Source organism: Octopus sinensis, linkage group LG9 (genome assembly GCF_006345805.1).
Source record: "Octopus sinensis linkage group LG9, ASM634580v1, whole genome shotgun sequence".
NCBI classification, from domain to species: domain Eukaryota; kingdom Metazoa; phylum Mollusca; class Cephalopoda; order Octopoda; family Octopodidae; genus Octopus; species Octopus sinensis.
In genome coordinates, this window is record NC_043005.1 from 17,320,598 (window position 1) to 17,348,097 (window position 27,500).

A 27,500-nucleotide genomic window follows, 5' to 3' on the forward strand; every position below is an offset into this window, starting at 1 on the left:
GACAAACACAGACACCCAAACATTATATATATATATATATATATATATATATATACACACATATATACGACAGGCTTCTTTCAGTTTCCGTCTACCAAATCCACTCACAAGGCTTTGAAGGCTTTGGTCGGCCTGAAACTATATTAGAAGACACTTCCCCAAGGTGCCTAGCAGTGGGACTGAACCAGGAGCCACGAGGTTCATAAGCAAGCTACTTACCACACAACCACTCCTACACCTATTGACTATGGTCAAGCGTTATTACTTTGGGACAGCCAAAGCCTTGTGAGTGGATTTGGTAGTCAGAAACTGAAAGAAATCCATCATGTGCATGTGTGTTTATGTATGCATGCATGCATGCATATATCTCTGTGTTTGTTTACGTTTATGCTTCTCAGAAAATTATGATCTTAAAAGCAGTGATACCATTTCCTTGTCAACAAAACCACCCACCAGGGATCTTTTCGGTTTGAACGGCAGTTTTTTCTAGCGGTTTCATATGAAATTGTCACCTATAATTATGACCCTAGTATCGATCTATTGCATTTCAATCTGTTTTAGGGTTAGGGGTGGGGGGAAGAGTATATTTTTTTCTTCACAAATGTAAATAAATCCAATCTGTTTCTTAAACGAGGGACATATTCATACGGCACAGAATGTTTTTTTTTACCTCAATGGACGTCAGTGATTGGTTGAAATTGCAGAAATTGAAGAAAAAAAAACCAAATATCTTACAAACAATAGAATTTTCTTAATAAAGCCAAGAGAAAAAGATGTTTTATAAACATATTCTACCAGTATACGAAGTTTAACCCTTTAGTATTTAAACCGGCCATATCCGGCCAAAATAGTTAATCTGTTTTATGTCCAAACTAACCAGATCCAGGCTCTCACACCTACCCTACAATGTTATTCTACATTAAGTAATTACACCATCAAGATCTTGAGGACATGAGATAATGCATGATTAATTAAAATCAATGGGAATCAATAGGCATTATGTTTGATTGAATAATCTGAACACTAAAGGGTTAAAATTTTTAGTTACCTAGAAATTATGCTAAAAACTGCCGTTCAAACCGAAAAGATCCCCCCACCAATTTTGCACCTTCAAAGGTGCACGGAAAAGACCTCTTACTTGAAAACACAAGTAAGGGCTAACGACTGATTATTCATCAGTGTAAAACAATTCGACAATAATATATTCCTTAAGTCTTGCTAGCATGGGAAAACGAACATAAAAACAAACAATTTCACACACATACAGTGTGTATATTATTTTATATATTTTTCTCTCACCATCACTCACTAGACATGTCATCCTATCATTCTTACGAAATCATCTCTCTCTATCCCATCTATACTATGTATACTCTCCGCCCTACTGTTCCCTGCAAATAGGCCCCTTTACATCTCCAACACCATCTATTTTTTCTTCCTCTCTGTCTGTCTGTCTCTCTCTCTCATTCTCTCTGTTTCCAATTCCTCTTCTGGTGTAGTCAAGTATACACTTTATATAGCATGACAGCCATCTCTTCTGTCCTTCTATAAAACTCTTAACATTTGAGCTGTGAGGTTTGTCTCGCAAGCTACTTGGCGATCCAGCTGGTACCACGTAAAAAGCACCTGTGCCAGTACCACGTAAAAGCACATGTGGCGGTACCACGTAAAAGGCACTTTTGCCGGTGTCACGCAAAAAGCACCCAGTACACTCTGTAAAGTAGTTGGCGTTAGGCAGGATATCCAGCCATAGAAACCATGCCAAAACAGACGAATGGAGCCCTCCGGTTTGCCAGCTCTTCTCAAACCGTCCAACCTCTGCCAACATGGAAAACGGACGCAAAATGATGATAGTGATGATGGTATACTGTCCTGCCTTATTTAACACATTATTCCAAATGAAATCCAAAGATGAAACAGTCAACATTGACACCAGACAAACAACTAATACCTGGCTACATGACGGTAAACAACAGACTTCCTACTCGAGTGGACTCTGATGTTCTAAAACACGATTTAAAAGGTTACTCAGGTGGGGTTACTAAGATACGACACCAGGGTTAATAACGGCCAATACCCATTTATATTAAAATTAAATGCGTACAATACGATATACACATATGTAAAAATACACACATGTACACATACGTATAATTCACACACACTCAGGTTTGTTTTTATGTTTAGTTATATAAAAAACAATTTCATATCAATCTGGTGGGTTAATATTGTAGAGTACAAATTTATTGTTGTCACACGAGAATGTTGTTGACAGCGATTTCGAAGTTTCGGACAACTCAGCCATCAGCTGGCCGAAACTTCTAAGCCACTGTCAACAACATTCTTGTATAAGTGTGTGTGTCTGTGGAGGCGCAGCGGACTCGCGGTCGTAGGATCGCTGTTTCGATTCCCAGACCGGGCGTTGTGAGTGTTTATTGAGCGAAGACACCTAAAGCTCCACGAGGCTGTACTCTTTCGCCACAACTTTCTCTCTTACTCTTTCTTCTGTTGGCCTGCTCGCTTAGCCAGCGGGGTGGCGTCATTTGAAGGCTAAAACAATGCAAAGCGCATTGTGACCAGCGATGTGTAGCAACATCTGATTGCCTGGTCGACCACGATATATATATATATATATATATATATATTATATTAAATTAGAGATGAAACCACTATTAGGCAAATCAAACAATGAAAAACATAAGCCAATACCTAAAATTAATTTAATTTATATTATTTTAAATATATATCAAAAGTATAAAAGTTTAATAAAAGATAAGAGTAAAACACTACGATCGTTTCATGGCTGTACAATTCGAATAACAATAATTCGAGTTATGGTTACAGTCAATCTTCAGGTTAATTGAAATATCTAAAAAATAATCAGAAATATTTAAACAATATTTTTAAGATATAAATAATATAATAATTTTACTTATAATAAACTCTATTATCAAACTAGAAACATAAAACTTAACAATTATGATTATATCAAAATCGACTATATATATATATATACACACACACACACACAGAGTCATAATATATATATATAGGTCCCATATAAATACGCAGGCACATAATTATGTGTGTGTTTGTGATAACAGTTTTGTGTGAGTGATTAAGAATGGAAATTATTAACTATAAACTTATGTGATGAGTATGCAGATTTTCTGTGTGAGTACGTGTGTATGTGATAAACACACACACACACACACATACATATATAAATTAATATATCATATTTGTAGCGTGTGTGTATGTGTAAATAAGGAATATATGAATGATGTATATTTTCAAATATGTCAAGTGATGTGTATGTTTGTGTGTCAGATTAATAACGGCGGAGTGTGAGCGTGTCTATTAAACATTTAATAATTAGTGTGTGTGTGTGTGTGTGTGTGTGTATGGGGGGGGTTGATTATAAATTAGAAGCAGAGGTTGACTGTGTGTGTGTGTATGTACTAGAAAGGAGAGGGAAATACGTTGCAAGTGTATGTGTTTGTGTGGGTGAGTAAATTTAAATTAAGTCTAGTTAGTATATATACAACAACAGTTTGTCGCCATACACGCAATGGCAAAAAGAAAAAAAAAAAAAAGAAAAACATGATGAAAAAATATGCAGCATCACCCCACCCCACTCCCATCCCCTATCAGCCCCCCCCTCCACCGCCACCTTTTTAATTAGGTTAGAGAAGTGATGGTGGCGGCGGCGGCGGTAAAGAGAAGCGGGGGAGGGGGGAAGCGATAGGGCGAGGATTTGTCACGTGTGATCCGTTATGTCAAAGGTCAGAGAGAGAGAGAGAGAGAGTGAAAAAGATAAGTGTGAAAGCAAAAGTTTAGTGAGCGGAAAGCGATATAGAGAGAATCATATATATATATATACACACACACATATATATACATATAGGGAGAGAGAGAGAGAGTGTGTAAAAACGTGAGAGATGGTGGCGAATGTGAGCGAGTGTGTTGAATAGTGAATTGTCATAGCAAGTATATAAAGTGTGGTTTAACAAGATAGCAAGAGAGTATCTTTTTTTGTTATTTTCCTCAACCAATAACTATTGTTTCTGATTTGTTTTGACTATTTCCTCAACCATAAATGATGATTTATCACTTATCATTTCTTATATTAAACCAAAATTAAATTGTTCGGTGGATTAGAAGAATCATCAAATCGTTTAAGAAAGCAACGGACAAAAATTTTGTGCGGCATTTGTTCCGGCTTTTTTTCTTTTTCTTTTTTGACATTCTGAGGTCAAAAGCTCACTGAAATCAACTTTCCTTTTAATTTCCACCACCTCACTCATTTAGACCTCGATAAAATAAATTATCAGTCAAGTGCTAGGATGGAGTGTCGATGTAATCGAATAACAAACAGCCTCCCCCACTACCTCACAAAAGTACTGGCCTTGTGCCAAAATATAAATTATAAAAAATGTAATTATATAAATAAAAAAAATATATAATTAATATATAAATTATCATCCAACGCTACGTCAGAAATGATTAAAGGCGACTCTCTAGATAACACCAAAACAAATCATAAATAACAGGCGTGGCTGTGTGATAAGAGGCTTGCTTCCCAACCATATGGTTTCAGGTTCAGTCACACAGCGTGGCACCTTGAGCAAGTGCCTTTTACAATAAGCCCTGAGCCGATCAAAGCCTTGTGAGTAGATTTCGTAGACGAAAACTGAAAGAAGTCCGTCAAGTCTTGCCTATACATTCGTATACTCGGCATTCCAGAAGGGATCTATTCCATTTCAATCAAAGATTTTTTAATTAATTTTTTTTTTTTAAACTAAACAGTCTGAAACTTCGAATACTGGTAGAATTTCTCACGTAAAACACGGTTTACTCTGAATGTTTTTGACAAAATTTCGTAGCTTAGAAGTTATTTCGTGTTAAAGTTGTCGCATTTGGGTAATTTCAACCAATGGAATAGGCCCGCCTGAAGGAAGTAGCACGAAATCGAATCAAACTGTTTTAAATAATACATAGAACTCCTACTTCTTGTCTCTCTAGCGCCCTTACGGGAATGAAATAATAACGAGAGAAAGAAAATATGGTAATATAAATATAGTCAACGATAGCTTACGTATGTGTAATGTATGTGTGCTCACACATACATTCTCCTTCTTCCGCTTAGTATTTAACTGTCGGTAGACAGAGTAGCTAGTACCATAGTAAGGATTAATAAAATATTTTATTCTGATCAAATCAAATTCTCTCTACCCTGAGTTCCTACCTGTGGGTGCACAGGACCTTCGCGCAAGTTATGACTAACATACAATTCAAATTTACAGAAAACAAAGGACGAAGACAGGTGAAGGAACAACAAGCAGGTATATTAGTTTAACGGTCGGGGAGAATAGAAAAGTCGTTGACATTTCGAGCCTATGTAAGTCATATGTATGTGTGTGTGTGTGTGTGTGTGTGTGTATACAAACACACACACACATGCATATATTGGTACAGGACGTCACAAACAGTAAACAATATGGGATCTTTTCCTTTTGATAGCCAGATTTCAACACAATTTCTAGTTAACTAAACACTTTTAAACTTCGTATACTGGTAGAATGTGTTTATAAAACATCATTTTCTCTTGGTTGTATTGAGAAAATTCTATAGTTTGTAAGATATTTCGTCTGAAAATCCGAGCATTTCGGCAATTTTAACCAATCCTATGCTCTCTTTTGAGCTAAAATCATTTGCTGCGTCTAAAACCTAACCCTAATTTTTTTTTCTTAATTGTTACGCGTGTAAAACGAAGTTTTAAAGTGTTTAGTTAACTAGAAATTGTCTGCCGTTCAAAAGGAAAAGATCCACAACATGAAATACGGAAACAAATGGAAAACAGGACAAGTAACATAAAGAACGACCCTTCGTTAGCCGTTGGCTGTCTATCTACTCCTTATTTCGAGCATTAAACGACAATATGAGTCTTCGAAGACAGTTGCTCCCATAAGTACCAAAATAAAATTTGGGATTTATGGAGAGTCAAACAGTAATCAGTGGACTATTGAGAGTGTTACGTTCCAACCCCGCCCACCGCGATAGGTGAAAATCCACGAAGTAGAAACAGTACTGTACTGGATATATTTTATAAAATTATAATTTGTATTATATTTATTTTATTTTAAATGCAAAACAACACCACGGAGGAATCGACGTAAGTTTAAATAATAAACCGCGATGGGAAAACCACAATATGGCGAAGGATTATTGCGCGCGTGTATATATATATATATATATATATTATATATATATATATATATATAATATATATATCTTTTACTTCTTTCAGTCATTTGACTGCGGCCATGCTGGAGCACCGCCTTTAGTTGAGCAAATCGACCCCGGGACTTATTCTTTGTAAGCCCAGTACATATTCTATCGGTCTCTTTTGCCGAACCACTAAGTGACGGGGACGTAAACACACCAGCATCGGTTGTCAAGCAATGCTAGGGGGACAAACACACACACACACACAAACATACACACAAATACATATATATATATATATATACATATATACGACAGGCTTCTTTCAGTTTCCGTCTACCAAATCCACTCACTAGGCATTGGTCGGCTCGGGGCTATAGCAGAAGACACTTGCCCAAGATGCCATGCAGTGGCTTTAACCTGGAACCATGTAGTTGGTTAGCAAGCTACTTACCACAAAGTCATATATATATATATATAATTCAAATGTAAAGAAAAGACAGACAGGTGAGGGAACAACAAACAGGTGTATTATTAGTTTGGCCTTCAGGAAATACTTATATCTATCTATCTGTCTGTATGTATCTATGTATGCGCGTATTATGTCAAGAATGAAATTCAGATCAATTTTCCAAAAAGTTCATCGAATTCAATTTATTTTTTATTCGTTTCAGTCATTTGACTGCGGCCATGCAGGAGCACCACTTTCAATCGAACAAATCGACCACAGGGCTTATTCTTTGTAAGCCTAGTACTTATTCTAATGGTCTCTTATTGCTGAACCGCTAAGTTACGGGGAATGGTGGTGAGGAACAAACACTGACACAAACAACACACAAATACATATATACGACGGGCTTCTTTCAGCTTCCGTCTACCAAATCCACTCACAAGGCTTTGGTCGGCCCGCGGTCAAAGTAGAAGACCCCTGCCCAAGGTGCCACGCAGTGGGACTGAACCCGGAACCATGCGGTTGGGAAGCAAGATGAGGAATTCTATTGTATGTTAATCAAAGAGGTGTCCTCATTTTAGTGGTTGCTTTCACTAAGTTTCAAGCGTGTACACTCCAGCCTTCTCGGTGCCTTGCCTAGGACTGAACTCATAACGTCTAGGTGACTACAATTGCATTAACTAGCGCCTTTATCCACTACTTTATGCCTGTAGCTTGAGTTCTGAGTGAATGTTTTTAAAGGCATTTAAAGATCCACTGACGTCTTATGTCGGTTCCGTACCGACTGAATCATGCCACTCTGTATTTGTTATATTGTGCTAGTCGCAGTGGTGTCCTCGTCTTAGTTGTTACATATCGAATCGGGTAATTATGGATGTGATAACTTATTTGGACGAGAGAAGGAAGGGTGGATCTTTTCGGTTTGAACGGCAGTTTTTAACATAATTTCTAGGTAACTAAAAAATTTTAAACTTCGTATACTGGTAGAATGTGTTTATAAAACATCTTTTTCTCTTGGCTTTATTGAGAAAATTCTATGTTTTGTAAGATATTTGTTGTTGTTTTTTTCTTCAATTTCTGTAATTTCAACCAATCAATTTCGTCTATTGAGGTAAAAAGCATTCTGTGCCGTATGAATATGTCCCTCGTTTAAGAAACAAATTGGGTTTATTTACATTTGTGAAGAAAATAAGTTACCCTAATCCTAAAACAGATTGAGATGCAATAGATCGATACTAGGGTCATAATTATGGGTAACAATTTCATATGACACCGCTAGAAAAAACTGCCGTTCAAACCGAAAAGATCCGGAAGGGTAAAGTTTATGATCCGCCGAGGGCCTCAAATCATAAACCTGGCCCGAACCTTTGCAATGGAAAGGATTAAGCTTAAAAGTCACTCGAGTGACAGTGGTGATGTTAAATAAGGCACAAGTTAATTCAACAACCACTACTAAGGAAGGGGATCAAACTCTCCCAAGAGCTTCTGCAGTATCTACGCCAGGTAATTTCCGTTATAATACGGGTATTGATCAACCCAATGATATAGAAGAAAATACTTTGCTCCGGTACTGTACGGTGAAAACAAATCAAAAACCATCAACGTGGAGAAACGAACATCTTAAACACACGACCATATGAGATAGTCATATAAGGATTGGGATCTTTTCGGTTTGAACGGCAGTTTTTTCTAGCGGTGTCATATGAAATTGTCACCCATAATTATGACCCTAGTATCGATCTATTGCATTTCAATCTGTTTTAGGGTCAGGGTTAGGAGTGTGGAGAAGGGTATCTTTTTTTCTTCACAAATGTAAATAAACCCAATCTGTTTCTAAAACGAGGGACATATTCATACGGCACAGAATGTATTTTACCTCAATGGACGTCACTGATTGGTTGAAATTGCAGAAATTGAAGAAAAAAACAACAAATATCTTACGAACTATAGAATTTTCTCAATAAAGCCAAGAGAAAAAGATGTTTTATAAACACATTCTACCAGTATACGAAGTTTAACATTTTTTAGTTACCTAGAAATTATGTTAAAAACTGCCGTTCAAACCGAAAAGATCCTAAGTACCAGTTGAGCCCTGGGATTGAAATAATTGACTAGCACATCCCCCAAATTTTCGGAACCTGTACCAGTAGAAAAAAAATTATGGAAAACGAACAAAACAGAATCATGACTGATTAATAAAATAATTGTAAATAATATTCTTATATGTAAAAGAGCGAGAAAGAGAGAGAGAGAAAACTTATTTTTAGAATGATACTTTCCGTTATCTATTTACTTTTATTTTTTATTCCTCTCGGGTGTGTACGGGTATGTGTGTACGCTGGTACTAAACACGACACAAATAGGAACAGGCAGAAATCTATATTACTTACTACAACAATAAATAAATACGCTAATAAAATATTTTCGCAACATTTGTATCGAGTTTTGGAGGAGACTCGCCTTACACCAACACCACAACGCACACCCGTTTATATTCCAATAAAATAATAAGAACATTTTACCCCATTTGCACACCTTAAGACAAAAGAAATACATACGTGTGTATATATATATAAAAACACGCAAACACACACACACATATATATATATTGTTTTAGTCGTTTCACTCATTTGACTGCGGCCATGTTGGAGCACCACCCTTTAGTCGAACAAATCGACCCCAGGACTTATTCTTTGTAAATTTATTGTATCTGTCTCTTTTGCCGAACTGGGACGTAAACACACCAACATCGGTTGTCACGCGATGGTGGGGGAACAAACAGACACAAGCATATACATATGACAAGCTTCTTTCAGTTTCCGTTTACCAAATAACACCACACATATAGTTATTTATTCATATATATATATATATATATATATATATATATATATATATTTATCCGTCTATCAAATCCACTCACAAGCCTTTGGTCGGCCCGAGGCTATATATATTTTTATATATTCTTTTTTTTTGTCTCAGTCTTTTGACTATGACCATGCTAAACAAATAAACCCCAGGACTTATTCTATCGGTCTCTTGATGAACCGCTAAGTGATGGGGACGCAAACACAGACACACATATACATTAATATAAAATCCACTCGTAAGGCTTTGGTCGGCCCGAGGCTATAGAAGGTAAGTGGTTGATATATATATATATATTATATATTTATATATGTATAATATATGTATATATACATATATATGTAATATAAATATATATGTACATGTGTGTATATATATATATATATAATATATATATATATAATGTATATATAATGTCTATATATATGTCTATATATATATGTCTAATATATATGTGTCTATATATGTATGTCTATATATGTATAATATGATGTATATATATGTTTGTATATATATGTTTGTATATATGTTTGTATATATATGTTTGTATATATATATATATATATATATGTTTGTATATATATATATATATATATATATGTTTGTATATATATATATATATATATATATATGTTTGTATATATATATTATATATATATATATGTTTGTATATATAATATATATATATATATGTTTGTATATATATATATATATAATCATATATGTTTTGTATATTATATATTATATATATATGGTTGTATATGATATATATATATATATATATAATATATATATATGTTTGTATATATATATATATATATTGTTGTATATATATATATATATATATATATGTTTTATATATAATATATATATATTATATGTTTGTATATATATATATATAATATATATTTTTTGTATATATTATATATAATATATATATGTTTGTATATATATATATATATATATATATGTTGGTATATTATATATATAATATATATATATGTTTGTATATAATATATATATATATATATGTTTGTATATATATATATATATAATATATATAATATATATATGTTTGTATATATATATATATATGTTTGTTATATATATATATATATTATATATATATATATATATATATATATATATACATACGTTTTCTTGAGTTGACGGCAAGGCCTGCTTTGCTTCGGGCCCAAAACCACAATGACATATAAGGTCTTCCTTTAGAAGAGCAACGTTTTGCCAGTGTGCTTTCATGCTTGCACGAAGTTGGCTCCAATGTTGGAGCTGACTTTGATCAAATCTTTGACCTGAGGAGAAACAGAACTGGCGGTAGGGACTGCGTTCTCATGCTCTGTTTTCGCAAGAAGAAAAGAATTGCTGGGGTGGCGTCATTTGAAGTCTAAATCATTTTAAAGCAATATTAATCCCAAACCATCTGAAGTGTTACAGTTTATATACTAGCATTAAGTGCTCCCTGATTAAACGTAATACTAGCATAGACCATAATATTCCTGATACAAATTCCTAAAAATTTATTTATATTAACTGAAGAATTAATGATGTTTATTCCTAATGAAACAGCTGTTCAAAGTAACACTGATCTATCAGTGAAACTGGTGCTTTTCTGCTATTCATTCTAAATATACTTTGCTCTTAAGGATCATTTTTAGTTGATTGTTATATGCACAGAAGCCTTTTCTACTTGGATTTACTGCAATGTTATAACATGCTTGAATTCATTGTGGCCTGAATTACTGTGAATTGGCGAAGGCAAAATACCAGGGGATGAAAATGGTAATATTGCCATCGATTCCATTTGTACCATTGTTAAAACGCCTTCTGATCTCAGAGATGCAGTGTTCCCAGATCTACAAGCTAATTATCAGAATATGGATTGGATTGGCCAAAGGGCTATTCTGGCCCCGAGGAATAAAACTGTTTACCATATTAATGATGAAATGCTAAAACTCATTCCTGGGGAAGTCTATGTATATAAGTCTATCGATACAACTCCTGACCCAGAGGACGTCATCAACTATCCAACAGTGTGTGTATAAATATATACACACACGTATTTATGCACACACACATACACATGTAAGTATATGCAGGCAGGCTGTGTGGTAAGTAACTTGCTAACCAACCACATGGTTCCAGGTTCAATCCCACTGTGGGACACTTTGGGCAAGTGTCTTCTACTATAGACCCGGGCCAACAAAAACCTCGTGAGTGGATTTGGTAGATGGAAACTGAAAGAAACCTGAAGTACAAAAACACACACACATACATATATGTTTGTGTGTCCGAGTTTGTCCCTCCACCATCACCTTGACAACAGATGTTGGTGTGTTTATGTCGACAAAAGAGACCAATAGAATAAGTACTAGGCTTACAAACAATAAGTCCTGAGGTCGATTTCTTTGACAAAAGATAGTGCTCCAGCATGACCACAGTCAAATGGCTGAAACAAGTAAAAGAATACATGTATATATGAACACATACATACAATCATATACAAATATACCATATATATAGCCACGCACACACCTTTTTTTAAATGTCTTGCTTTGAAAAACTGCATTGGGTATGATTAGTAAAATTTTTGGTAGAAATGACTAATGTCCCTCTTAGCGTGAGGCATTTATATGTAATAATGCCCTCTATATAATATATATATATATTTTCATTTATTTGTTTGTCATTTGACTGTGGCCATGCTGGAGCACCGCTTTTAGTTGAACAGATCAACCCCACGACTTATTCTTTGTAAGCCTAGTACTTATTCTATTGGTCTCTTTTGCCAAACTGCTAAGTTACGGTGACGTAAGTACACCAGCATCAGTTGTCAAGCGATGTTGGGGGGGGGGGACAAACACAGACACAAACATGTATATATGATGGGCTTCTTTCAGTTTCCGTCTACCAAATCCAGTCACAAGACATATATCCACAAACAAACACACATATATATGCATATATATATATATATATGTATATATATATATGTGTGTGTGTGTGTGTGTGACGTTTATCATCATTCAATTCTTCTATTTCATGATGGCATGGTTTGGATGGTTCTGCATGAACAGACAACCCAGAGCACTGCACCTACCTCCAATGCCTGCTTTGGCATGGTTTCTCTGACTGGACACCCTTCCTAATGCTAAGAGCCCTTTTTTTGTAGCACCAGTATTGTTGAGGACCAAGGCTGCATATACATATATATATATATATTTCGTTTTTGGATTTGGTTTTCAAGATTCTTTATGTGAGTTCGTGTGTTGAAGCATATTCTGTTGTATCTGGGGAGAGTCAATTTCTTTTTGTGCCTTATAAATTTAACACACTCACCGGTAAAATTTCCACTTATTCCTTATTTTTATTTTCCAAAAATTTCCGTCGCGTCTTGCAATTTTACCGGTGAGTATGCTAAATTATAAGGCACACAAAAAAATGACTCTCCCCAGACACAACAGTATATATATATATATAAGTTCAAATTGACAGAAAACAAAAGTCGAAGACAGGTGAAGGAATATCAAGCAGGTGTATTAGTTTAACGCTTGGGAAAAGTTTTTGACGTTTCGAGCCTACGCTCTTCGACGGAAAGGATTGTGAAGAAAAAAAAGGGGGGGGAGAGAGACAGGGGAAAATGTGTAGGGGTTAACGGTTCAACACATACACACGTATACTTAACAATATGTTTCAATACTCTCAATAACTTTTCTTTTATCAGTAAATGTTTCTTTCTTCTGTAAAAACTTGCCGTAATAATATCTTGAGTTTAATATCTAAATATGATCAGTTTGTTTGACGTTTCTATACATATACTTATAGTTTCATCTTCAAGACGGAGTGATGTTGGCGTGTGTTGTTGACTCTATACGAAGGTCTGCAACAAAGTTTGCACATAATATGAAGAGCTCAGAATATGAAAAATAATGTGATAAAAGCAATGTATAAAACCAGAACGTCATCATGTTTTCAGTATAGACCCCCCACCACACAAAAATACTCTGCTAACATTTTAATCGTTTTCATTATTTGTGTAAAAAAAGAAAAAGAAAAGGTAAAAGTAACCCCTGGCCATTACTGTCCGGAAGTCCTAGAGCACGCGGGGCCGGTTACTTGGTTACTCTGGCGTTAGTGACCGAGATCGCACAGTTTACCACTGAACGGTACGCCGGTCCGTTGAAGGCTTACGCATCTACAACCAAGTGAACTGGGGCAAACAAATGCACCGCACGGACTGGGAATGGAAACCTCGATCTTGCGATCATGAGTGAAACACCCTAAACACCAGGCCACAGTGCCCAATCTCATTATTTGCTTTAGTTTTATTAGCCGGTTATCAATAAAAGAGGGTTCCGTTCCAAAATGATCACAGTAAACTTCCACTAGAAAGAAGCCCGTCGTATGTGTGTGTGTGTGTGTCTTTTTGTCTGTGTTTGTCCCCCCACCACTGCTTGAAAACCGGTGATGGTTTGCTTATGTCCCCGTAACTTAGTGGTTCGGCAAAGAGACTGACATAATTAGTATTAGACTTAAAAAGAAGTTCTGGGGTCGATTTATTCGACTATGATGTACATATTCTTTACCTAACGAACCACATGGTTCCGGGTTCAGTCCCACTGCGTGGCACCTTGGGCAAGTGTTTTCCACTGTAGCCTCGGGCGACCAAAGCCTTGTGAGTGGATTTGGTAGACGGAAACTAAAAGAAGCCTGTTGTGTGTATATATATATATATATATATTTCTATATATATTTCACGTGTTAATAGTGATAAATTATAATTGGTTATTGACAATTTGTCTATTTTCGGCATATTTGGCAATTAGAATTTTTTTCTTTTGCTCTTATTTTATAAGTTATTTATAAATTTAACCTTTAAAGGTATTTTTTAATATGCTGGCCATTGATAAAAAAATTTTTCGAAAAATTTTATCCTATATTAGATGTAAATTTAATAGTGTTCACTTCCGGACTCTCTCACTCTGAAAGTTTCTAGTTCGAATCACACGTGTCTCGAGACGTGAAGATTTTCTATTTTGGATATATTTGGGGTACTTAGGTCTGCTCAGGACTTAGTGCTTGCTTTTTCCATGGGTATGAGTAAGTATTTCATTTATGTCTTACGTATATATATATATATATATATGGTTTTTCTGGGAGGCCCTTTTTAAAGTAGAAGAAATAGCTAAGGTTTTTTGGCTGCTATTTCTAAACTTCGGTATGTGGTAAAGCAAATCTTTGCTGAACCCTAATTATAAAGTATATATATATATGTATGTATGTATGTGTGTGTGTATGTTTGCGTGTTTGTCCCCACAACATTGCTTGACAACTGATGCTGGTGAGTTTACGTCCCCGTAACATAAAGGTTCGGCAAGAAGAGACCGATAGAATAAGTACTAGGCTTACAAAGAATAAGTCCTGGGGTCGATTTGGTCGACTAAAAGGCGGTGCTCCAGCATGGCCACAGTCAAATGACTGAAACAAGTAAAAGAGTAAAAGAATATATATACATACATATACACACACACACACACATACTGTGTGTAGACAGATACACACCAAAGCACTAATAACTTAGGCACTCGTGTATGTACGTACACATCAATCAAGTGTATAAAGTATGTATATGATGAGAGAGAGACAGGAGAAAGTCTGATGTGATGTAATGAGTGTGTTATGGCAGATCATATATATACGTTATAACAAAAGATGCATATATGAGAGAGAGAGAGGCGGGGGTGATGTGTGTGACTGTCACTTAAGACGTTTACGGTATAACTTTATAACACACACACGCACAAACTTTGAGATAGTTTTGTGTGATGAGCTTACAGAAAACATCAAACAAAATTGTGTGAAGCGAACACACGTGTATTCATCAAAAATGTGAGTGTGTATGTGTGTGTATGTATATATATATATATATATATATTATATATATATATATGAGAGAAAATATACTATGATAAAATTTATTTATGAGTATCACCTGATAATAGTGAATAAAATTATATATATATATATATATATATATAAATAGAGAGAGAGAGAGAGATGTAATATATATATATATATACACACAACACACACACGTGTATACCTCAAGCATACACATGAAAAGACTGATAGAAAGTGGTGTGATGTGTTTGAAAAGACATCAGACAGTCATTAAAGTGTATGTATATATATATATATATATATATATATATATAATGCATACATATATATACACACACACACACTCAAATATGAGATGTTCATTTATAAAAAGTGAGAGGTTATAATGTGAATATCACAAAAAGGGAAGCATACACAAATAGACGCACAATACACACACACAATACATATATATATATATATATAATATATAATATATATATATGCATACATACATACACGTATACACAGTACAAGGGGGAGAGGAGTTCGCGCGTGAGTAATATAACGGTAGCGAGGGTAAGAATTGTTTTTGTTTTTGTTCTTTTTTTTAGAGTAGTTTTAACGTTGATGTCCAAATAAACTCTACATTTTTTTTATTCCGCATATTTCTATTTATATTTTGAACAAAACAAAATCAGTAGTTTTCATAAGTCTTTTCTTTCTTTTTCTTTTTCTTTTGATCGGATATTGAGGAAGGACAACACACCCAATACTGTAGTTGAGATATGTTTAGAATTAAGAAATGTATGTATGGGTGTGAGAGAGAGAGAGAGAGAGAGAGAAAGAATGAGTGTGTGAGAGAGAGAGAGAGAGAAAGAAAGAGTGAGTGAGAGAGAGAGAAAGAATGAGTGTGTGAAAGAGAGAGTAAGAATGAGTGTGTGAGAGAGAGAAAGAATGAGTGTGTGAGAGAGAGAAAGAAAGAGTGTGTGAGAGAGAAAGAATGAGTGAGAGAGAGAGAGAGAAAGAAAGAGTGAGTGTGAGAGAGAAAGAGTTGTTTGTGTGTGTTGCAATACTTTCAAAAGTTTTGAAAGACAGACACCCCATACAGAAAAAGTGCGTGCTGTATATACTGTATGTGAGATATACATATACAGATTTAATACACTACACGTATAGATATGCGTGTATAACAAACATACTACATAAAATAAAGATTGATACATGTTTTAAATATAAAAAGCAAAGGTATTACGAGAAGAGGGGGATGGAGGTGACGACGGCAAATATCGCCATTAATGACAGAATATCAAAATATAATAAATATATTTATGGATAGATAAATGGGCAATCTTACGGTTCTGGTAAATGTACCCATCTACATTAAAGAAAAAGGAATGAGTGAGTGATTTAGAGACGTTCCAATACTCACGTATAAAGTTTCGTAATGGTTCTGAAAGAGAGGAAATCCATGCTGTTTTCCGTCTTTGCCAACATTGGTAATCCTAATAGCTGGCGATGAGCCATCGTCTGAAATTTCGGTGGTATTAAAACCGTAAGTTGTACTGTTGAACGGGAAGAATTCGGACAAAGGTAGAGACATACAGCCGAGTCCCTGGCTAAAAGTGAGTAGGAGAAGCACAGAGATGAGAATGGAGTTGTAGACCTGACTGAATTGTCGGAACGCTGTGGCTGTTGTCTTCAACACATCTGAACACATTACTAAACTCCCGACTCGGCATGGAGCGGCAGTGCTCGACTAAACCACCACACACTGTAGCAGCGCAGCAACATTTACATCCTAATGCCGGTAGTTCAAGAAGGGTCTCAGAGGAGGCAGCGACGGAACACGGCAGGGTCACCGACAAGCCCCAGGTCACCACCGTCAAAAGCCGCCGGGCACCTGGCGACGGACGTCGGTGATAACCTCCAATACTCGGGTTTATTGTTACGGTAGGTGCAACGCTTAATGATGTGGCCTTCCTGTTTGTCGAATTCTATGGGTTTGTTATGAATGTTGACAGATTCCCTGACTGTCCGCGAATGTAATGATAATAATAATAATATAAATAATAACGGTAACTGCAGCGATGTTGCTACTGCTGCTGTACTAGTGGCTGTGGTGCCTTTGGTAGGATACCAAAAGACCAAACTCACTAGCAGCGAGCAACAGTCAATAAGTTTGTAAAGTTTTGCCGAATTCACGAAGACTTCGGCATAGCTGTTACTGTGATGCTGGTTGTGGCTTGTCAGTCGTAAAGCACAGTTAGCGTAGTTATAGTCGTAGTAATGGTGGCGGTAGTAGTAGTAGTAGAAATGGTAATAAGATCCTTTGTCAAGTTTCTTCTTTTTACCGTTGTTTCGTTCGTCCTTTGCCACGAGTTCTATTTCTCTCATGTCGCTGGACTCCTATTGTTGCAGTTAGTGTTAATGTTGGTCACTAGCAGAGGGGGTTCGTTCTCAGCCAGTGGGGAAGAAGTTTGTCCTGTCCTGACAACTCGGAACGGACTGGGCCGGTGACGGCCGTCCATCAGTAAAGTAAAATAGTAGAAGTAGCTTTAGTGAATGACTGATATCTGAATATCAGAGGCTTGACTAATGTACAGTCGAAGTAGGAGGAAGGTAGTTCTGCAGTGGAGGGCAGAGGAGGAATATACGTGTGATCGAGAGAGAGAGAGTGAGAATGAGATAGGAACGGGAAGAGGGGAAGATTGAGTGGGAGAAAGACAGGGTTAGAAGAAGGAGGGAGAGTGCGAGGGAAAGTAATTAGAACAGAGAGGGAGAAATATAATTGAGTGAGAGAAAAGGAAGTGTGGAAGACGAAGGGAAAGATGGAGAGAAGGAAAGAAAGTGTGAGCGAGCGAGTGAGGCTGAACGAAAGACGGAAATGTACTTGTGTGAGAAAGAGAGCGAATGAGAGACAGAGAAAGTAAAGCTTGATAAAAGAAAGAAAACGTGAGAAAAAAAAACCCCAGGAATACAAATACAAAAGCGAAAGAGAAAAAGTGACAGAAAGTAATTGAAGAAAGAGAGGTTGAAGGGAATAAAAGAATGAAAAGTTTGTGAAATAGCAATAGCAGAGAGAAAGAGTAAGCGAGAGAGAGAGAAAGAGAGAGAACGTGTGAGAAAGAGGGAAAATATTTGAGGTGAAAGTTTTCAAAGAAACTTACTGTGTAAAAATACATAGTGAGGAAAGGAATACACGCACACACACACACACTACATTTATGTATGTATGTATGTATGTGTATTGTATGTATGTATGTATGTATGTATGTATGTATGTATGTATGTATGTATATATGCATGTATGTATGTATGTGTGAATGTTATGTATGTATATACCGCACGCTCACATGTACATGTAAATATGTATGTGTGTATATATAAGCAATTTTTGCTGAACCCTAATAATAATTATACTTATAATTATAGAATATATATTATATATATATATAGTATATATATAATGTGTGTATATATGTATGTATATATGTCTATGTATGTATATATATATATATCTATATAATATATATATATATATACATACACACACACACACACATATTATATATATATATAATCCACATACATATTTAATTATATGTCTATATGTATGTATATGTATGTACATGTGTATGTTTTACGTGTGTATGTTTATATAGTTATATAAGTGTGGATACATGTATATATTAATGCACACGCGCACATACACATACACACACACACATATACCTGGTTGTGTGTGTGTGTATAAATGCAATGTTTATGTGAATGGAAGCATCTATCTAGATATGTGTGTGTTGTGTCCAACTGTGAATTTCTGCTTAAAAAATAGCGGAAAAAAATCTTCAGATGAGTGGATGTATTTGAACACGCATACACACATGTACATATAGACACATAGAGATACATACACTTACACATTTATGCATACTTACACTTACACATATACACACACATGCACACACTTATACATACACTTATACATACACTTACACACTCATACACGCATACACATAGACATCGGCACAAACATACCTACGACAGAGAGAAAGCGACAGAGAGAGAGAGAGAGACAGACAGATATATAGGTAGATAGAGAGACAAACAGAGAGATAAATAGATAGATAAAAAATAGATAGATAGATAGATGAGTAGATAAATAGACAGACAGGCAGATATATAGGTAGATAAAAAAATAGATATATATATAGATAGATAGATAGATAGATAGATAGATAGATAGATAGATAGATAGATGATAGTTAGAAGAGACAGATAAATAGATAAATAGATAGATAGATAGATAGATAGATAGATGAGTAGATAAATATATAGATAGATGATAGATAGAAGAGACAGACAGACAGGCAGATAGATAGATAGATAGATAGATAGATAGATAGATAGATAGATAGATAGATAGATAGATAGATAGATAGATAGACAGACAGACAGACAGACAGACAGATAGATAGATAGATAGATAGATAGATAGATAGATACTGTGGGTGGGGGAGAAAGCGGAAGAGTGAAAGAAAACAGAGAGAAGAAACAATGGAAAGGCGTTATGAATCGCTAGAGACGCGTGTAACATGTGAGAGAGAAGAATAGTGATAAAGTACAGAGGTTGAAGTTGAGAAAGAACAAGTTGATAGACAGTTGTCAGCGATAGGTGGGGGGCTATCTGTGGAAATGAAAGAGGGGAGAGAGGCGAGATATTTATTAGATAGTGTATGTGGAGATATATATATATATATAGCGAGGCAGAGACAATGCAGCAAAAGGTAAATGGACAAGGAGAGAAAGATATAAAAAATAATTATGTGAGAGAAAAAAAGAGATATAGTTAGAAAGATACTGAAATAATAATTGTGAGATTTTTGTTTAAGTGGAAAAGAGCAATAAACGATAGACTTTTCAAATAAAGAGAGAGAGAGAGAGACAGAGAGAGACAGAGAGAGACAGAGAGAGAGAGAGAGAGTTAAAGATAGGGGATGAGAGAACGGGAGATATGGATTAAGAATAAACAGAAAGAGAATGAAAGTGTAATGTGCGGTTTTGTGTGTGCGTGTGAGTGAGTGTGTGTGAGTGTGTGTGTGTGTGTGTATACATATGTGTGTATATATACATATATATATATATATATATGCACACATATAAACAAATATACATAAACATATACACATAGATATATTGCTACACACATATAGACACATATGTATACATATGGGTGTGTGTGTGTGTGTATATATATATATATATATATATTTGTATACTTAAGGATATATATATATATATATATATATATTGGTATACTTAAGGATATATAAATTTGCATACCTATATATTGTATATTATGTATCTATACATACAGTCATACCTACCAACCAACCAACCAGCCTACCGACCTACCTACCTACCTACCTACCTACACACACATACATACACACATACATACATACATACATACAAGCAAACGTACCTACATACATACATACATACATACGTACATACATACACACATATATACATACACACATACATACATACATACATACATACATACATACATACATACATACATACATAACAGTGATCACGTATGCAAATTCGAGAGGGCGCGAGAAGAAAAAAAAACAGAGAAAAAATGGAAAAAAAAAAAGAAGATTCTTCAAAAGGGAGTAAGAGGTGAGCTATATAAAGCTCAAATAAATACAACAACAGTAAAAAAAAATATCTCAAATATATATATTTATAATATTAAATAGCGAAAGCATATTTCTGCAAGAGTAAGGAATCGGAAACGCGTTATGAGGGTGAGTGGAGACTATATAGAGAGAAGAGTTCGTTGAGAAGGGCGGGGGGGGGGGAATGCAGGAGGGAGAATTTATGTGGGTAGCTTATTATGTGAGATGGGTCTCAGTTCTGGCGCTAAAACCTGTAGTCATTTGCACAGTGATAAGCTCTAAATACACACACACACATTTATACTTACATATATAATACAATACTTTATATACATCATATATATATATATATATATATATATATATATATATATAATATTAATTGTTATCGCCATATTAATATGGCAGTCTTATAGATATAAGACTAAAAGCTGTCGCTGATTAGCTCCATGAGGCCATCGCCTTAAGATAGCTATTTGACACACAAACTGTGTCCATTATAACCTTGGAAGGTTATAATGGACACGGCCCATGGAGCTAATCAGCGCGACAGCTTTTAGTCTTATATCTATAAGACTGCCATATTAATATGGCGATAACAATTAATTTCCAGTAACGCTGAGAGACTTAGTAATTTTAATATTTCTATTTTATATAATATATATATATATATATATAATATACATAATATACTCTTTACTCCTCTTTACTTGTTTCAGTCATTTTGACTGCGGCCATGCTGGAGCACCGCCTTTAATCGATGAACTCGACCCCGGGACTTATTCTTTTGTTAAGCCCAGTACTTATTTTATCGATCTCTTTTTGCCGAACCGCTAAGTAACGGAGACATAAACACACCAGCATCGGTTGTCAAGCAATGCTAGGGGGACAAACACAGACACACAAACGCACACACGCATATATATATATAATACATATATACGACTGGCTTCTTTCAGTTTCCGTCTACCAAATCCACTCACAAGGCTTTGGTCGGCCCGAGGTTATAGTAGAAGACACTTGCCCAAGGTGCCACACAGTGGGACTGAACCCGGAACCATGTGGTTGGTAAGCAAGCTACTTATACATAATATATATAAAATAAATGTATATATATGTGTGTGTGTGTGGTGCAATGGCCCAGTGGTTAGGGCAGCGGACTCGTGGTCGTAGGAACGCGGGTTCGATTCCCAGAGCGAAAACGCCTAAAACTGCGCGAGGCTCCGGCAGGAGGTGGTGACGAACCCTGCTGCACCCTTTCACCACGGCTTTCTCTCTTTCTTTCTTCTTGTTTCTGTTGTACCTGTATTGTCACATTCTGTGTGACGCTGATCCTCCCCGAGAACATGTCTGTGGAGGGCTCAGCCATTTGCGCGTTAATTTCACGAGCAGGCTGTTCCGTCGATCGGATCAACTGGAACCCTCGTCATCATAACCGACGGAGTGCCACGATATATATATATATATATATATATATTAGCACTATGACCCGGCGATGCCGGGTCATAGTGCTAGTGCATACATATACAGCTGCGTGCGTGCGTGCGCACATACACGCGAGTACTGTCCAAATATCCGACCAATCACATACTCTTTCTTTACTACCCACAAGGGGCTAAACACAGAGGGGACAAACGGATTAAGTCGATTATATCGACTCCAGTGCGTAACTGGTACTTATTTAATCGACCCCGAAAGGATGAAAGGCAAAGTCGACCTCGGCGGAATTTGAACTCAGAACGTAACCGCAGGCGAAATACTGCTAAGTATTTCGCCCGGCGTGCTAACGATTCTACCAGCTCGCCGACCATTCACATACAGCTAGCTGGCATTCAATTGGCGTATCAAGTTTCGGGCATTTTGATTGGGTTTTGGATAGAAAATTCAGCAAAAAAGTCACATCTATTGATTTTTTAATGGCTTTGCGGGGTGACTGGGGAAATGTAAAGATGTGCACGACCAACCTTGGACGGTTTTGAATGACCATAGAAAGTGCAAGCACTATAACTGAAAAATTGTGGATTTGTATAAAGTATACACACACACACACAGACATTTTGCCGTTTATATATATATATATAATGTTTATTATGTACGTCTATTATATGTATATGAAATGCAGCCGGGGTCGACCTTGCTTTTATCCTTTCAGGGTTGATAAAATAAAGTACCACTTGAATATTGGCATCGATGAAACTGACTTACTCCTCCCTCAAAATTGCTGGCCTTGTGCCAAAATAAGCAAGGATTATGTGTGTGTGTGTGTGTGTGTGTGTGTGTGTGTGTGTGTGTATACGTATACATCTGTATGCATGCACACACAAAAGTGTGCTAAAAGAAGAAAAAACACTGTGACCAGAGGCATGAATTTGAATAACAAAGACTAAATACCGTCCAAAAATTCACAATTCATTGAAAATATCTTTACTTGCAAAGAAGGTACACAAACGCCTAAAGGCAATGACTACTGACGCCAGATGAGAAGGGGAGATAATCTCAAGAATCAAGAATTTATTAAGAATTGACATGCCATTAAAAATTTTTTAATTTTTTATAGAGACAAGAAACCAATTGCAGACATACATACTGTAGTTAAGAAAGCTCCCTTTCGTTACCAACCCGGCTGAAACCGGGTCTGACTCTGAGTACAAATGTCTTATTTTCATAAGTTTTTCAATTAAAATCTTCCACCAAACCTCAGTCACAATTTATGTTCCTAACACTAGCTGAATGATAACTAAGTTATTTTAATAAATTCTTTGTTATATTTAAAATTAATTCAAAGAAACACAGAGCATCTCAAAATAAATACAGTAACGAAAGGGTTAATTATGAGCATATAGCTTTTACTAAAAGAAAACAATTATTAAAGTGTACAATGTCTAGAAAATTCGTAAAAATCCAATTTTAATATTTTATATATTTTTTTATTTTTCTAATTGTTAGTCAGTTGACTGTGGCCTTGCTGGAGTACTGCCTTTTATTTGTTTCAGTCATTAAGTTGCGGCAATGTTTAGTCGAATAAATTGACCCCAGTACTTATTTCTTTTAAAGCCTTGTACTTATTCTATCGGTCCGAGGACATAAACAAACCAACACCGGTTGTCAAGCAGTGGTGGGGGAACAAACACAGTATGTATATATTTATATATATATATATATATATATATAATATTTAGATATATATATATATCATATATATATATATAATATATATATATATATATATATATATGCATCTATGTATGTATGTATACGACGAGCTTCTTTCAGTTTCCGTCTAACAAATCCACTCACAAGGCTTTGGTCGGTACCATGTGACTCTTTTACCACAGAGCCACGCTTGCGCCTATATATATTCTCTCTCTTCTCTCTGTCTCTCGTCTCGCTCTCTCTGTATCTCTGTCTCTCTCTGTCTCTCTGTCTCTCTGTCTCTCTCTCTCTCTCTCTACACACACACACATATATATATATATATATATATAATATATATATAGAGAGAGAGAGAGAGAGGAGGGAGAGAGATAGACAATATACATACATACCAACATCATACATACATACATACATACATACATACATACATACATACATACATACATACATATATTATACTATATTACTATATTATATTATAATGCAGCACGGAATTTTGTCGGTGATCAGGTCGTGGTCTCAAAGCGACGAAAATATTTTGAAAAATTAAATTTAAAGGCTGAAGTGAATTCCACGCTGCAATTGTTTTTGTTTCAGCACACGATCTCAGATCGGGTCACTTGCTAAGCAAGTACATCTCCTATATTATATCATACATATCGGAATTTGGTTTTCACGCGTCTTTTATTATTGAAGATTTCAACAGCATGATTCAATCAGAAAACTAATTTGAATTCTCTAAAGAATAGTCAGCAGATTGTTCAACGTCTTAGCCTCTTCTATCTTTGTCTCTCTTGTTTCTCCCCCTCTCTTGCTTTCTGTCTGTCTGTCTATCTGTCTCTTTCTCTCTTCCTCTCACCTCCGATCAAAATTAAAACGGAGTGATTGCAAACTATTTCTTTGAGGTACTTCGAGAATATTATTGAAATTTTTTACATTATATTTATTTATTATTTCAAAATTAATAGGTTTACATTTCGAATTTCATTCTGGGATACACAAATATGTCAACTATAGTCCATTCAATAATAAAAGCCTTCAGTCATTTTCTGCGCCTACGTTGACACCGCGTTTATCATTAGACAATATACTGGTTCGGTTTAACATACGAACGGAAACATCGCTTTCTGAGCGGTTTTCTTCCAGATTGTGTGTGTGTGTGTGTGTGTGTGTGTGTGTGTGTGTGTGTGTGTGTGTGTGTATGTGTGTGTGTGTGTGTGTGTGTGTGTGCGTATGTGTAGATAAAAAAATTATCACTTTCCGATCTCAATGACCAACAATGTAGTTGTTACAGCACCAGATATCTTGTAAATCCCTTGTAATTTACCAACCTGTTTACCTTTGATAATTTCTACAAAAACCATTTTGTTTTCCCTCACACCAAACAAAACCTTCGACCGTGTCTAGCGTAAAAAGTAATTTATCTAAAAGTTTTCGATAACACTAATAACACTGAGTGACAAAAAGAAAAAAAAAAGCTTCTTTAGCAAGAGATAACTAAGGTGTCATTAGTTGATTTTAGGGCGCTCTTTCTGAATATGAAGTCAGTTTTGCTTCACCACATCTAGATTTTGATCTACAAGGTACTCCCTCTATACCAAATTCACAGAAATCTAATGTAGCGTGCAGTACGTCAAGTCTTCTTATTTGTCTTTTAAGAATGCTCTGATTGTTCTTTTTGTGACAACCTTTATTGAGAGAGCTATAAAAGTAGATATAACACACAGTAGATCATATCTAGTTAAGAATATTTTGATTAAAAAACTTGTTTCGGATGCTATTGTAACTTGTTGTATCAAATTGTAATTGTTCTGTTCACTGTGGACTGCTGTTTTAGTATTTTTTTTTTATTTCTCCACTTCATCTTGCTTCAATTTGCATGGCTTCAATACGTGTATGTCGCAATAACCCAGATCACTTTTGCTATATCTGCGGGGAATATGCATTTAATGATTGTTGGAGTAACATCACACCACTCATGTAAGCAAGATACAAAGATTACTTCAAAAGGAATCTTAGAGACCAACATAAATGCTTTGCTCCACATACCATGCAAAGTTTACAGAGACCAGCTTTCCTTGTGGTCCAGTAACAAGCTGAAGTAAATGCTATTTTTTTTATTTCTTTTTATTTCTTTACTGCCCACAAGGGGCTACACACAGAGAGGACAAACCAGGACAGACAAACGGATTAAGTCGATTACATCGACTCCAGTGGGTAACTGGTGCTTATTTAATCGACCCCGAAAGGATGAAAGGCAAAGTTGACCTCGGCGGAATTTGAACTTAGAATGTAGCGGCAGACGAAATATGTTCTTTGGATCAGACACTCGCAAAGTGATGAAGAATCAGATATTTGACTCTTCATCAATTTGCGAGTGTCTGATCCAAAGAACATACCTTTTTTAATCTTTGCTTCACTTAACCAAAGAAAGAAATCTTTCAGCAACTTGATTGCCCCTCAGCCTCCAGTGACTTCACAAAATTTTTGAAGATTCCACGTTCGGTATGTAGCGGTTGCAACACATTTATCTCAAGTAAGGCAAGAACAGACAAAGGGGTTAAGTCAATTACATCGATCCCAGTGCGTAACTGGTACTTAATTTATCGACCCAGAAAGGATGAAAGGCGAAGTCGACTTCGGCGGAATTTGAACTCAGAACGTAACGGCAGACGAAATACCTATTTCTTTACTACACACAAGGGGCTAAACACAGAGAGGACAAACAAGGACAGACAAACGGATTAAGTCGATTATATTGACCCCAGTGCGTAACTGGTCCCTAATTTATCGACCCCGAAAGGATGAAAGGCAAAGTCGACCGCGGTGGCATTTGAACTCAGAACGTAGCGGCAGACGAAATACCACTAAGTATTTCGCCCGGCGTGCAAACGCACGAATGATGTCATAAATAACAGTGACAAACGAAAAATACACTGCCGATAGTTGTTGTTGACAAACAACGGCAGTAATTTTATTCAACTGAATACACGTCATTGATTGGTTGAAATTACCGAAATAGGCCAACTTTAAGGTGAAATAACTTCGTAACTATAAGTTTTTCTCAAACACGCTAAGAGTAAAAGATGTTTTATATGACACATTCTACCAGTGTCCGAAGTTTGAAAGTGTTTAGTTACAAAAAATTATTTTTTAAATTTGTAGGTCAAAAGGTAAAGCTCCACATTATGTGTTTACTGTCCGC

At 35.7% G+C, this 27,500-nt stretch overlaps 1 protein-coding gene across 3 annotated transcripts in view; it reads right to left on the bottom strand.

The window, feature by feature from the left end:
• Window positions 1–18,058, bottom strand: part of LOC115215929 (sushi domain-containing protein 2-like) — a 266,474-nt gene extending 248,416 nt beyond the window's left edge. For all 3 annotated transcript variants that reach the window (XM_036505806.1, XM_029785291.2, XM_029785289.2), the window contains exon 1: window positions 16,879–18,058. In XM_036505806.1, the coding sequence (XP_036361699.1) occupies window positions 16,879–17,166 (288 nt within the window). In that variant the 5' untranslated portion in view covers window positions 17,167–18,058. The remainder of the gene's footprint in view (window positions 1–16,878) is intronic.
• Between the last annotated feature and the right edge of the window lie 9,442 nt (window positions 18,059–27,500).